Genomic DNA, 16,950 nt, shown 5'->3' with positions numbered 1-16,950 from the left:
ACACACCCTCACCCTCACCCTCACACCCTCACCCTCACACCCTCACCCTCACACACCCTCACCCTCACATCCTCACCCTCACCCCCTCATCCTCACACACCCTCACACTCTCACTCACACTCTCACTCACACCCTCATCCTCTCACTCTCACTCTCACTCACCCAATCCTCACTCTCACTCACATCCTCACCCTCACACCCTCATCCTTACCCCCTCACCCTCACACCCTCAAACTCACCCTCACATCCTCACCCTCACCCCCTCACCCTCACACACCCTCACACCCTCACCCTCAGCCTCATACCCTCACTCACATCCTCACCCCCTCACCCTCACACTCTCACTCACACCCTCATCCTCACCCCCTCACCCTCACACCCTCACCCTCACTCACATCCTCACCCTCACCCTCACCCTCACTCTCACCCTCACTCCCTCACCTTCACACACCCTCACACCCTCACCCTCACTCTCACCCTCACACCCTCACCTTCACACACCCTCACACCCTCACCCTCACTCACATCCTCACCCTCACCCTCATCCTCATTCTCACCCTCACTCCCTCACCCTCACACCCTCACCCTCACACATCCTCACCCTCACATCCTCACCCTCACACCCTCACCCTCACACCCTCACCCTCACACACCCTCACCCCATCACCCTCACCCTCACACACCCTCACCCTCACACACCCTCACCCTCACTCCCTCACCCTCACACTCTCACCCTCACCCACCCTCACCCTCTCACCCTCACACCCACTCACCCTCACTCACCATCACACCCTCACCCTCATCTTCACCCTCACACCCTCACCCTCACACCCCCTCACCCTCACACCCTCACCATCACACCCTCACCCTCACCCTCACCCTCACACACCCTCACCCTCACTCCCTCACCCTCACTCCCTCACCCTCACTCCCTCACCCTCACACTCACTCACACTCTCACCCTCACACCCTTACACCCTCGCCCTCACACACCCTCACCCTCACACCCTCACCGTCACATACCCTCAACCTCACACACCCTCACCCTCACTCCCTCACACTTACTCACACCCTCACACCCTCAACCTCACACATCCTCACCCTCACACACCCTCACCCCATCACCCTCACCCTCACACACCCTCACCCTCACATCCTCACCCTCACACCCCCTCACCCTCACACACCCTCACACTCTCACTCACACTCTCACTCACACCCTCATCCTCACACCCTCACTCACCCTCACATCCTCACCCTCACACCCTCACCCTCACACACCCTCACCCTCACATCCTCACCCTCACTCCCTCATCCTCACACACCCTCACACTCTCACTCACACTCTCACTCACACCCTCATCCTCACACTCTCACTCTCACTCACCCAATCCTCACTCTCACTCACATCCTCACCCTCACACCCTCATCCTTACCCCCTCACCCTCACCCCCTCAAACTCACCCTCACATCCTCACCCTCACCCCCTCACCCTCACACACCCTCACACCCTCACCCTCAGCCTCATACCCTCACTCACATCCTCACCCCCTCACCCTCACACTCTCACCCTCACTCACATCCTCACCCTCACCCTCATCCTCATTCTCACCCTCACTCCCTCACCCTCACACACTCACTCTCACTCATCCTCACCCTCACTCCCTCACCCTCACACTCTCACCCTCACACTCTCACCCTCACCCACCCTCACCCTCTCACCCTCACACCCACTCACCCTCACTCACCCTCACACTCTCACCATCACACCCTCACCCTCATCTTCACCCTCACACCCTCACCCTCACACCCCCTCACCCTCACACCCTCACCCTCACACACCCTCACCCTCACACACCCTCACCCTCACATCTTCACCCTCACCCCCTCACCCTCACACCCCCTCACCCTCACACCCTCACCCTCACACCCCCTCACCCTCACACCCCCTCACCCTCACACCCTCACCCTCACACACCCTCACCCTCACACACTCTCACCCTCACACCCTCACCCTCACACCCTCACCCTCACACACCCTCACCCTCACACCCTCACCCTCACACCCTCACCCTCACACCCTCACCCTCACACACCCTCACCCTCACACCCTCACCCTCACTCACCCTCACACCCTCACACCCTCACCCTCACACCCTCACCCTCACACCCTCACCCTCACTCACCCTCACACCCTCACCCTCACACACCCTCACACCCTCACCCTCACACCCTCACCCTCACACCCTCACCCTCACACACCCTCACCCTCACACACCCTCACCCTCACCCTCACACCCTCACCCTCACACATCCTCACCCTCACACACCCTCACCCTCACACCCTCACCCTCACTCCCTCACCCTCACACTCACTCACACTCTCACCCTCACACCCTCACATCCTCACCCTCACACCCTCACACCCTCACACACCCTCACCCTCACACACCCTCACCCTCACACCCTCACCCTCACACCCTCACCCTCACACACCCTCACCCTCACACTCTCACTCACACACTCACACCCTCATCCTCACCCCCTCACCCTCACATCCTCACCCCCTCACCCTCACCCTCACACTCTCACTCACACCCTCATCCTCACACCCTCACCTTTACACCCTCACCCTCACCCTCATCCTCATTCTCACCCTCACTCCCTCACCCTCACACACTCACTCTCACTCACATCCTCACCCTCACTCCCTCACCCTCACACTCTCACCCTCACCCACCCTCACCCTCTCACCCTCACACCCACTCACCCTCACACCCTCACCATCACACCCTCACCCTCATCTTCACCCTCACACCCTCACCCTCACACCCCCTCACCCTCACACCCTCACCCTCACACACCCTCACCCTCACACACCCTCACCCTCACACACCCTCACCCTCACCCTCACACCCTCACCCTCACACCCTCACCCTCACACCCTCACCCTCACTCACCCTCACCCTCACTCACCCTCACACCCTCACCCTCACACCCTCACCCTCACACACCCTCACCCTCACACACCCTCACCCTCACCCTCACACCCTCACCCTCACACCTCACCCTCACACACCCTCACCCTCACCCTCACACCCTCACCCTCACACACCCTCACCCTCACACACCCTCACCCTCACCACCCTCACCCTCACCCTCACACCCTCACACCTCACCCTCACACACCCTCACACCCTCACCCTCACACCCTCACCCTCACACCCTCACCCTCACACACCCTCACCCTCACATCCTCACCCTCACCCCCTCATCCTCACACACCCTCACACTCTCACTCACACTCTCACTCACACTCTCACTCACACCCTCATCCTCACACTCTCACTCTCACTCACCCAATCCTCACTCTCACTCACATCCTCACCCTCACACCCTCATCCTTACCCCCTCACCCTCACACCCTCAAACTCACCCTCACATCCTCACCCTCACCCCCTCACCCTCACACACCCTCACACCCTCACCCTCAGCCTCATACCCTCACTCACATCCTCACCCCCTCACCCTCACACTCTCACTCACACCCTCATCCTCACCCCCTCACCCTCACACCCTCACCCTCACTCACATCCTCACCCTCACCCTCATCCTCATTCTCACCCTCACTCCCTCACCTTCACACACCCTCACACCCTCACCCTCACTCTCACCCTCACACCCTCACCTTCACACACCCTCACACCCTCACCCTCACTCACATCCTCACACCCTCACCCTCACACCCCCTCAACCTCTCACTCACACTCTCACTCACATCCTCACCCTCACACTCTCATCCTTACCCCCTCACCCTCACCCTCACACACCCTCACCCTCACCCCCTCACCCTCACACACCCTCACACTCTCACTCACACTCTCACTCACACCCTCATCCTCACACTCTCACTCTCACTCACCCAATCCTCACTCTCACTCACATCCTCACGCTCACACCCTCATCCTTACCCCCTCACCCTCACCCTCACACACCCTCACCCTCACATCCTCACCCTCACATCCTCACCCTCACCCCCTCAAACTCACCCTCACATCCTCACCCTCACCCCCTCACCCTCACACACCCTCACACCCTCACCCTCAGCCTCATACCCTCACTCACATCCTCACCCCCTCACCCTCACACTCTCACTCACACCCTCATCCTCACCCCCTCACCCTCACACCCTCACCCTCACTCACATCCTCACCCTCACCCTCATCCTCATTCTCACCCTCACTCCCTCACCCTCACACACTCACTCTCACTCATCCTCACCCTCACACTCTCACCCTCACCCACCCTCACCCTCTCACCCTCACACCCACTCACCCTCGCACTCTCACCATCACACCCTCACCCTCATCTTCACCCTCACACCCTCACCCTCACACCCCCTCACCCTCACACCCTCACCCTCACACACCCTCACCCTCACACACCCTCACCCTCACATCCTCACCCTCACACCCACTCACCCTCACTCACCCTCACACTCTCACCATCACACCCTCACCCTCATCTTCACCCTCACACCCTCACCCTCACACACCCTCACCCTCACACACCCTCACCCTCACACACCCTCACCCTCACACCCTCACCCTCACACCCTCACCCTCACACACCCTTACCCTCACACACCCTTACCCTCACACACCCTCACCCTCACACCCTCACCCTCACCCTCACCCCCTCACACACACTCACACTCACCCTCACACCCTCACCCTCACACACCCTCACCCTCACACCCTCACCCTCACACCCTCACCCTCACACCCTCACCCTCACACACCCTCACCCTCACACCCTCACCCTCACACCCTCACCCTCACACCCTCACCCTCATTCACCCTCACACCCTCACCCTCACACCCTCACCCTCACACCCTCACCCTCACACCCTCACCCTCACACACCCTCACCCTCACACCCTCACCCTCACACACCCTCACCCTCACACCCTCACCCTCACACCCTCACCCTCACACACCCTCACCCTCACTCCCTCACCCTCACACTCACTCACACTCTCACCCTCACACCCTCACATCCTCACCCTCACACCCTCACACACCCTCACCCTCACACACCCTCACCCTCACACCCTCACCCTCACACACCCTCACCCTCACTCCCTCACCCTCACACTCACTCACACTCTCACCCTCACACCCTCACATCCTCACCCTCACACCCTCACACACCCTCACCCTCACACACCCTCACCCTCACACCCTCACCCTCACACACCCTCACCCTCACTCCCTCACCCTCACACTCACTCACACTCTCACCCTCACACCCTCACATCCTCACCCTCACACCCTCACACACCCTCACCCTCACACACCCTCACCCTCACACCCTCACCCTCACACCCTCACCCTCACACACCCTCACCCTCACACTCTCACTCACACACTCACACCCTCATCCTCACCCCCTCACCCTCACCCTCACATCCTCACCCCCTCACCCTCACCCTCACACTCTCACTCTCACCCTCATCCTCACACCCTCACCTTCACACCCTCACCCTCACTCACATCCTCACCCTCACCCTCATCCTCATTCTCACCCTCACTCCCTCACCCTCACACACTCACTCTCACTCACATCCTCACCCTCACTCCCTCACCCTCACACTCTCACCCTCACCCACCCTCACCCTCTCACCCTCACACCCACTCACCCTCACACCCTCACCATCACACCCTCACCCTCATCTTCACCCTCATACCCTCACCCTCACACACCCTCACCCTCACACCCTCACCCTCACACACCCTCACCCTCACACACCCTCACACCCTCACCCTCACACACCCTCACCCTCACACACCCTCACCCTCACACCCTCACCCTCACACACCCTCACCCTCACACACCCTCACCCTCACACCCTCACCCTCACACCCTCACCCTCACACACCCTCACCCTCACCCTCACACCCTCACCCTCACACACCCTCACCCTCACCCTCACACCCTCACCCTCACACACCCTCACCCTCACACACCCTCACCCTCACCCTCACACCCTCACCCTCACACACCCTCACCCTCACATCCTCACCCTCACACCCTCACCCTCACACACCCTCACCCTCACACACCCTCACCCTCACACACCCTCACCCTCACACCCTCACCCTCACACACCCTCACCCTCACACACCCTCACCCTCACACCCTCACCCTCACACTCACTCACACTCTCACCCTCACACCCTCACATCCTCACCCTCACACCCTCACACACCCTCACCCTCACACACCCTCACCCTCACACTCTCACTCACACACTCACACCCTCATCCTCACCCCCTCACCCTCACCCTCACATCCTCACCCCCTCACCCTCACCCTCACACTCTCACTCACACCCTCATCCTCACACCCTCACCTTCACACACCCTCACACCCTCACCCTCACTCACATCCTCACCCTCACACCCTCATCCTCATTCTCACCCTCACACCCTCACCCTCACACCCTCACCCTCACACACCCTCACCCTCACACCCTCACCCTCACACCCTCACCCTCACACACCCTCACCCTCACACCCTCACCCTCACACACCCTCACCCTCACACCCTCACCCTCACACACCCTCACCCTCACACACCCTCACCCTCACACACCCTCACCCTCACACCCTCACCCTCACACACCCTCACCCTCACACCCTCACCCTCACACCCTCACCCTCACACCCTCACACCCTCACCCTCACACCCTCACCCTCACACCCTCACCCTCACACCCTCACCCTCACACACCCTCACCCTCACACCCTCACCCTCACACCCTCACCCTCACACACCCTCACCCTCACACACCCTCACCCTCACACACCCTCACCCTCACACCCTCACCCTCACACACCCTCACCCTCACACTCACTCACACTCTCACCCTCACACCCTCACATCCTCACCCTCACACCCTCACACACCCTCACCCTCACACCCTCACCCTCACACCCTCACACCCTCACCCTCACACTCTCACTCACACACTCTCACTCACACACTCTCACCCTCATCCTCACCCCCTCACCCTCACCCTCACATCCTCACCCCCTCACCCTCACCCTCACACTCTCACTCACACCCTCATCCTCACACCCTCACCTTCACACACCCTCACACCCTCACCCTCACTCACATCCTCACCCTCACACCCTCATCCTCATTCTCACCCTCACTCCCTCACCCTCACACACTCACTCACCCTCACCCTCACCCTCACACCCACTCACCCTCACTCACCCTCACACCCTCACCACACACCCTCACCCTCATCTTCCACCCTCACACACCCTCACCCTCACTCACCCTCCCACACCCTCACCCTCACTCCCTCACCCTCACACCCTCACCCTCACACCCTCACACACCCTCACCCTCACACCCTCACCCACCCTCACCCTCACACCCTCACCCTCACACCCTCACCCTCACACCCTCACCCTCACACACCCTCACCCTCACACCCTCACCCTCACACCCTCACCCTCACACCCTCACCCTCACACACCCTCACCCTCACACACCCTCACCCTCACACCCCTCACCCTCACACCCTCACCCACCCTCACCCTCACACCCTCACCCTCACACCCTCACCCTCACACCCTCACCCTCACACATCCTCACCCTCACATCTTCACCCTCACACACCCTCACCCTCACTCCCTCACCTCACACCCCTCACCCTCTCACACCCTCACCCTCACACACCCTCACCCTCACACCCTCACCCTCACTCCCACACCTCACACCCTCACCCTCACACACCCTCACCCTCACACCCTCACCCTCACACCCTCACCCTCTCACACCCTCACCCTCACACCCTCACCCTCACACCCTCACACCCTCACACACCCTCACCCTCACACCCTCACCCTCACTCCCTCACCCTCACCCTCACTCCCTCACCCTCACCCTCACTCCCTCACCCTCACACTCACTCACACTCTCACCCTCACACCCTCACCCTCACACCCTCACCCTCACACACCCTCACCCTCACATCCTCACCCTCACACCCTCACCCTCACACCCTCACCCTCACACACCCTCACCCTCACACACCCTCACCCTCACACCGTCACCCTCACACCCTCACCCTCACCCTCACTCCCTCACCCTCACCCTCACTCCCTCACCCTCACACTCACTCACACTCTCACCCTCACACCCTCACACCCTCACCCTCACACACCCTCACCCTCACATCCTCACCCTCACACCCTCACCCTCACCCTCACACCCTCACCCTCACACCCTCACCCTCACACACCCTCACCCTCACACCCTCACCCTCACACACCCTCACCCTCACACCCTCACCCTCACTCCCTCACCCTCACCCTCACTCCCTCACCCTCACCCTCACTCCCTCACCCTCACACTCACTCTCACCTTACACCCTCCCCTCACACCCTCACCCTCACACACCCTCACCCTCACACACCCTCACCCTCACACATCCTCACCCTCACACACCCTCACCCTCACACCCTCACCCCTCACACACCCTCACCCCTCACACCCTCACCCTCACACCCTCACCCTCACACCCTCACCCTCACACACCCTCACACTCACACCCTCACCCTCACACACCCTCACCCTCACACCCTCACCCTCACACCTCACCCTCACACACCCTCACCCTCACACCCTCACCTCACACACCCTCACCCTCACACCCTCACCCTCACACCCTCACCCTCACACACCCTCACCCTCACACCCTCACCCTCACACCCTCACCCTCACACACCCTCACCCTCACCCTCACACACCCTCACCCTTACACCCTCACCCTCACACCCTCACCATCACACACCCTCACCCTCACACCCTCACCCTCACACCCTCACCCTCACACACCCACCCTCACACCCTCACCCTCACTCCCTCACCCTCACACACCCTCACCCTCACCCTCACACACCCTCACACCCTCACCCTCACACCCTCACCCTCACACCCTCACCCTCACACCCTCACCATCACACACCCTCACCCTCACACCCTCACCCTCACACCCTCACCCTCACACACCCTCACCCTCACACCCTCACCTCACTCCCTCACCCTCACACACCCTCACCCTCACACACCCTCACACCCTCACCCTCACACCCTCACCCTCACACCCCTCACCCTCACACACCTCACCCTCACACCCCTCACCCTCACCCTCACACACCCTCACCCTCACACCCTCACCCTCACCCTCACCACCCTCACCCTCACACCCTCACCCTCACACACCCTCACCCTCACACCCTCACCCTCACACACCCTCACCCTCACCACCCTCACCCTCACACCCTCACCCTCACACCCTCACCCTCACACCCTCACCCTCACTCCCTCACCCTCACACACCCTCACCCTCACACCCTCACCCTCACTCCCTCACCCTCACACACCCTCACCCTCACCCTCACACACCCTCACACCCTCACCCTCACACCCTCACCCTCACACCCTCACCCTCACACACCCTCACCCTCACACCCTCACCCTCACACCCTCACCATCACACACCCTCACCCTCACACCCTCACCCTCCACCCCTCACCCTCACACACCCTCACCCTCACACCCTCACCCTCACTCCCTCACCCTCACACACCCTCACCCTCACCCTCACACACCCTCACACCCTCACCCTCACACCCTCACCCTCACACACCCTCACCCTCACACCCTCCACCCTCACCCTCACACACCCTCACACCCTCACCCTCACACCCTCACCTCACACACCCTCACCCTCACACCCTCACCCTCACCCTCACACACCCTCACCCTCACACCTCACCCTCACCCTCACACCCTCACCCTCACACCCTCACCCTCACACCCTCACCCTCACACCCTCACCCTCACACACCCTCACCCTCACACCCTCACCCTCACACCCTCACACCCTCACACACCCTCACCCTCACACCTCACCCTCACTCCCTCACCCTCACCCTCACTCCCTCACCCTCCACCCTCACTCCCTCACCCTCACACTCACTCACACTCTCACACCCTCACCCTCACACCCTCACCCTCACACACCCTCCACCCTCACATCCTCACCCTCACACCCTCACCCTCACACCCTCACCCTCACACACCCTCACCCTCACACCGTCACCCTCACACCCTCTCCCTCACCCTCACTCCCTCACCCTCACCCTCACTCCTCACCCTCACACTCACTCACACTCTCACCCTCACACCCTCACACCCTCACCCTCACACACCTCACCCTCACATCCTCACCCTCACACCCTCACCCTCACACCCTCACCCTCACACCCTCACCCTCACACACCCTCACCCTCACACCCTCACCCTCACACCCTCACCCCTCACCCTCACACCCTCACACCCTCACACACCCTCACCCTCACTCCCTCACCCTCACCCTCCCTCCCTCACCCTCACCCTCACACCCTCACCCTCACACCCCTCACCCTCACACACCCTCACCCTCACAACATCCTCACCCTCACACACCCTCACCCTCACACACCCTCACCCTCACACACCCTCACCCTCACACCCTCACCCTCACACCTCACCCTCAACACACCCTCACACTCACACCCTCACCATCACACACCCTCACCCCTCACACCCTCACCTCACACCCTCACCCTCACACACCCTCACCCTCACACACCCTCACCATCACACCCTCACCTCACTCCCTCACCCTCACACACCCTCACCCCTACACCCTCACCCTCACACCCTCACCCTCACACACCCTCACACACCCTCACACTCACACCCTCACCCTCACCACACCCTCACACTCACCCTCACCCTCACACACCTCACCCTCACACCCTCACCCTCACACCCTCACCCTCCACACACCCTCACCCTCACACCCTCACCCTCACACACCCTCACCCTCACACCCTCACCCTCACACCCTCACCCTCACACACCCTCACCCTCACACCCTCACCCTCACACCCTCACCCTCACACACCCTCACCCTCACACCCTCACCCTCACACACCCTCACCCTCACACCCTCACCCTCACTCCCTCACCCTCACACACCCTCACACCCTCACCCTCACACCCTCACCCTCACCCTCACACACCCTCACCACCACCCTCACACCCTCACCCTCACTCACACCCTCACCCTCACACACCCTCACCCTCACACCCTCACACCCTCACACCCTCACCCTCACACCCTCACCCTCACTCACACCCTCACCCTCACCCTCACACACCCTCACCTCACACCCTCACCCTCACACCCTCACCCTCACCCTCACACCCTCACACCCTCACCCTCACACCTCACCCTCTCTCCCTCACCCTCACACCCTCCACCCTCACCCCTCACCCTCACACACCCTCACCCTCACACCCTCACCCTCACACACCCTCACCCTCACACCCTCACCCTCACACCCTCACCCTCACACACCCTCACCCTCACACCCTCACCCTCACACCCTCACCCTCACTCCCTCACCCTCACACCCTCACCCTCACACCCTCACCCTCACACACCCTCACCCTCACACCCTCACCCTCACACCCTCACCCTCACACACCCTCACCCTCATACCCTCACCCTCACACCCTCACCCTCACACACCCTCACCCTCACACACCCTCACCCTCACACACCCTCACCCTCACATCCTCACCCTCACACCCCCTCACCCTCACACCCTCACACCCTCACCCTCACACACCCTCACCCTCACACCCTCACCCTCACCCCCTCACCCTCACACACCCTCACCCTCACACACCCTCATCCTCACCCCCTCACCCTCACACACCCTCACCCTCACACACCCTCACCCTCACATCCTCACCCTCACACCCCCTCACCCTCACACCCTCACACACCCTCACCCTCACACACCCTCACCCTCACACCCTCACCCTCACACACCCTCACCCTCACACACCCTCACCCTCACATCCTCACCCTCACACCCCCTCACCCTCACACACCCTCACACCCTCATCCTCACCCCCTCACCCTCACCCCCTCAAACTCACCCTCACATCCTCACCCTCACCCCCTCACCCTCACACACCCTCACACCCTCACCCTCAGCCTCACACCCTCACTCACACCCTCACCCTCACTCACACCCTCACCCTCACTCACATCCTCACCCTCACTCACATCCTCATCCTCATACCCTCACCCTCGCTCACATCCTCACCCTCACTCAAACCCTCACTCAAACCCTCACTCCCTCCCTCACCCTCACTCACACCCTCACCCTCACTCACATCCTCACCCTCACTCACATCCTCACCCTCACACCCTCACCCTCACTCACACCCTCACCCTCACTCACCCCCTCACCCTCACCCTCACTGACACCCTCACCCTCACTCACACCCTCACCCTTACTCACCCCCTCACCCTCACACCCTCACCCTCACTCACACCCTCACCCTCACTCACATCCTCACCCTCACACCCTCACCCTCACTCACACCCTCACCCTCACCCTCACACCCTCACTCACACCCTCACCCTCACTCACACCCTCACCCTCACTCACACCCTCACCCACACTCACATCCTCACCCTCACCCCCTCACCCTCCCTCACCCCCTCACCCTCACCCTCACTCACACCCTCACCCTCACTCTCACCCTCACCCACACTCACATCCTCACCCTCACACCCTCACCCTCACTCACACCCTCACCCTCACTCACACCCTCACCCACACTCACATCCTCACCCTCACCCCCTCACCCTCCCTCACCCCCTCACCCTCACACCCGCACCCTCACTCACACCCTCACCCACACTCACATCCTCACCCTCACACCCTCACCCTCACTCACATCCTCACCCTCACACCCTCACCCTCACTCACACCCTCACCCTCCCTCACCCCCTAACCCTCACTCACCCCCTCACCCTCACACCCTCACCCTCACTCACACCCTCACTCACATCCTCATCCTCACACCCTCACCCTCGCTCACATCCTCACCCTCACTCAAACCCTCACTCAAACCCTCACTCCCTCCCTCACCCTCACTCACACCCTCACCCTCACTCACATCCTCACCCTCACTCACATCCTCACCCTCACACCCTCACCCTCACTCACACCCTCACTCAAACCCTCACTCCCTCCCTCACCCTCACTCACACCCTCACCCTCACTCACATCATCACCCTCACTCACATCCTCACCCTCACTCACCCCCTCACCCTCACACCCTCACCCTCACTCACACCCTCACTCACATCCTCATCCTCACACCCTCACCCTCGCTCACATCCTCACCCTCACTCAAACCCTCACTCAAACCCTCACTCACTCCCTCACCCTCACTCACACCCTCACCCTCACTCACATCATCACCCTCACTCACATCCTCACCCTCACTCACATCCTCACCCTCACACCCTCACCCTCACTCACACCCTCACCCTCACTCACCCCCTCACCCTCACACCCTCACCCTCACTCACACCCTCACTCACATCCTCACCCTCACACCCTCACTCACACCCTCACCCTCACTCACCCCCTCACCCTCACACCCTCACCCTCACTCACACCCTCACCCACACTCACATCCTCACCCTCACACCCTCACCCTCACTCACACCCTCACCCACACTCACATCCTCACCCTCACACCCTCACCCTCACTCACACCCTCACCCTCACTCACACCCTCACCCTCACTCACATCCTCACCCTCACACCCTCACCCTCACTCACACCCTCACCCTCACTCACATCCTCACCCTCACACCCTCACCCTCACTCACACCCTCACCCTCCCTCACCCCCTCACTCACCCCCTCACCCTCACACCCTCACCCTCACTCACACCCTCACCCACACTCACATCCTCACCCTCACTCACAACCTCACTCACACCCTCACCCTCACTCACATCCTCACCCTCACACCGTCACCCTCACTCATACCCTCACCCTGACTCACACACTACCCTCAGTCCCCTCACTCACTAACCTCACTAACTCACCACCTCACTCACTCACTCACTCACCCCCTCACTCAAACCCTCACTCACTCCCACCCTCACTCACTCAATCCACTCACCCTCCCCTCGCGCTCCCCTCACACTCGCCCTCCCCTCACTCCCTCCGCCCGCTCCCTCACATTTCCCTCCCTCCCTCTCCCCACCCGTCCCTCTCTCCCTCAGCCCGTGCTGAGGGGGGGGGGGCTCGGGGCAGGGGAGGGAGGGAGGGAGGGAGGTGGAACGTCGCGACAGGGTGGTGGGGGGGGTGGGCGCGGTCAGACTCAGAGGGCAACTTCCCAGGTGGAGCCGGAGGGAAGGTGGGGCTGGTGTGGGCGCGATATGGCGTCTCTGGATCGGTGAGGGGTGCGGGGTAAGCGATGGCGGAGGGAGCCTGGGAACGAGGCGGGGGGAGGAACCCGAGGGGGGGGGGGGGGTGTTTGGGGAGCCCAAGACCGGAACGTCCATTCGGCCCCTCGGCTCACATGCGGCCCTGCTAACCCCGTTCCGCAAGATGGCGGCCGGTCTACCAGCGCACTCTTCCCGTCCCACCCCCCCACCCCCCCCCCCCAGCTTCTCAGTCATCGCACCTTTCCCCGTCTTTGCCGCTCCAAGTCCCCGGGGAGGGTTTTAACCGGCTCCTGATGTGTCCCCAGGCATGGCGGGCAGTCGGGGGGGGGAAGGGGGGTGGGGGGGGTGGGAGACGGAGGGGGACGTCAGGACTCCCCACCCGCTTCACGGCCCCGACACACACAGGCGTCTCCCCGCTTTTCTCCGGCAGACGGACAGACGCTGTGGGAGGTGCAGGCGAAGATCGACAGAGCGCGCAGCACCGAGGTGAGGCCCTTCCCGAAATACCGCCCCCCGCCCCCCAACCCCGAACCCCTCGATTAGATTCCAGTCTGTAACTCCCTCCCGGGTATCTGTTATTCTGTATATAAACCACCCCGAACCCCTCGATTAGATTCCAGTCTGTAACTCCCTCCCGGGTATCTGTTATTTTGTATATAAACCACCCCGAACCCCTCGATTAGATTCCAGTCTGTAACTCACTCCCGGGTATCTGTTATTTTGTATATAAACCACCCCGAACCCTTGATTAGATTCCAGTCTGTAACTCCCTCCCGGGTATCTGTTATTCTGTATATAAACCACCCCGAACCCCTCGATTAGATTCCAGTCTGTAACTCCCTCCCGGGTATCTGTTATTCTGTATATAAACCACCCCGAACCCCTCGATTAGATTCCAGTCTGTAACTCACTCCCGGGTATCTGTTATTCTGTATATAAACCACCCCGAACCCCTCGATTAGATTCCACTCTGTAACTCACTCCCGGGTATCTGTTATTCTGTATATAAACCACCCCGAACCCCTCGATTAGATTCCAGTCTGTAACTCACTCCCGGGTATCTGTTATTCTGTATATAAACCACCCCGAACCCCTCGATTAGATTCCACTCTGTAACTCACTCCCGGGGTATCTGTTATTCTGTATATAAACCACCCCGAACCCCTCGATTAGATTCCAGTCTGTAACTCCCTCCCGGGGTATCTGTTATTCTGTATATAAACCACCCCGAACCCCTCGATTAGATTCCAGTCTGTAACTCACTCCCGGGGTATCTGTTATTCTGGATATAAATCACCCTGAACCCCTCGATTAGATTCCAGTCTGTAACTCCCTCCCGGGTATCTGTTATTCTCTATATGAACCACCCCGATCCCCTCGATTAGATACCAGTCTGTAACTCCCACCTGGGTATCTGTTATTCTGTATATAAACCACCCCGAACCCCTCGATGAGATTCCAGTCTGTAACTCCCTCCCGGGGTATCTGTTATTCTGTATATACACCACCCCGAACCCCTCGATTAGATTCCAGTCTGTAACTCCCTCCCGGGGTATCTGTTATTCTGTATATAAACCACCCCGATCCCCTCGATTAGATTCCAGTCTGATACTCCCTCCCGGGTATCTGTTATTATGTATATAAACCACCCCGAACCCCTCGATAAGATTCCAGGCTGTAACTCCCTCCCAGGTATCTGTTATTCTGTATATAAACCACCCCGAAACCCTCGATTAGATTCCAGTCTGTAACTCCCTCCCGGGTATCTGTTATTCTGTATATAAACCACCCAGAACCCCTCGATTAGATTTCTGTCTGTAACTCCCTCCCAGGTATCTGTTATTCTGTATATAAACCACCCCGAACCCCTCGATTAGATTCCAGTCTGTAACTCCCTCCCGGGTATCTGTTATTCTGTATATAAACCACCCTGAACCCCTCGATTAGATTCCAGTCTGTAACTCCCTCCCGGGTATCTGTTATTCTGTATATAAACCACCCCGAGCCCCTCGATTCGATTCCTGTCTGTAACTCCCTCCCGGGTATCTGTTATTCTGTATATAAACCACCCCGAACCCCTCGATTAGATTCTAGTCTGTAACTCCCTCCCGGGTATCTGTTATTCTGTATATAAACCCCCCCCGAACCCCTCGATTAGATTCCAGTCTGTAACTCACTCCCGGGTATCTGTTATTCTGTATATAAACCACCCCGAACCCCTCGATTAGATTCCAGTCTGTAACTCCCTCCCGGGTATCTGTTATTCTGTATATAAACCACCGCGAACCCCTCGATTAGATTCCAGTCTGTAACTCACTCCTGGGTATCTGTTATTCTGTATATAATGACCCCGAACCCCTCGATTAGATTCCAGTCTGTAACTCATTCCCGTGTATCTGTTATTCTGTATATAAACCACCCCGAACCCCTCGATTAGATTCCAGTCTGTAACTCACTCCCGGGTATCTGTTATTCTGTATATAAACCACCACAACCCCTCGATTAGATTCCAGTCTGTAACTCACTCCCGGGTATCTGTTATTC

At 60.0% G+C, this 16,950-nt stretch overlaps 1 protein-coding gene across 2 annotated transcripts in view; it reads left to right on the top strand.

Annotated features, from left to right (window-relative positions):
• LOC122545212 (nuclear factor of activated T-cells, cytoplasmic 4-like) overlaps window positions 1-16,950 on the top strand; it is a 147,283-nt gene that overhangs the window by 86,226 nt on the left and 44,107 nt on the right. For both annotated transcript variants that reach the window (XM_087974887.1, XM_087974886.1), the window contains one exon: window positions 14,837-14,892. In XM_087974887.1, the coding sequence (XP_087831013.1) occupies window positions 14,837-14,892 (56 nt within the window). The remainder of the gene's footprint in view (window positions 1-14,836; window positions 14,893-16,950) is intronic.

The sequence above is a fragment of the Chiloscyllium plagiosum genome, unplaced genomic scaffold (genome assembly GCF_037043375.1).
Source record: "Chiloscyllium plagiosum isolate Xiang-an unplaced genomic scaffold, Cpla_swu_hap1 HiC_scaffold_27, whole genome shotgun sequence".
Lineage (NCBI taxonomy): Eukaryota > Metazoa > Chordata > Chondrichthyes > Orectolobiformes > Hemiscylliidae > Chiloscyllium > Chiloscyllium plagiosum.
This window is presented reverse-complemented; position numbering and strand designations above follow the sequence as displayed.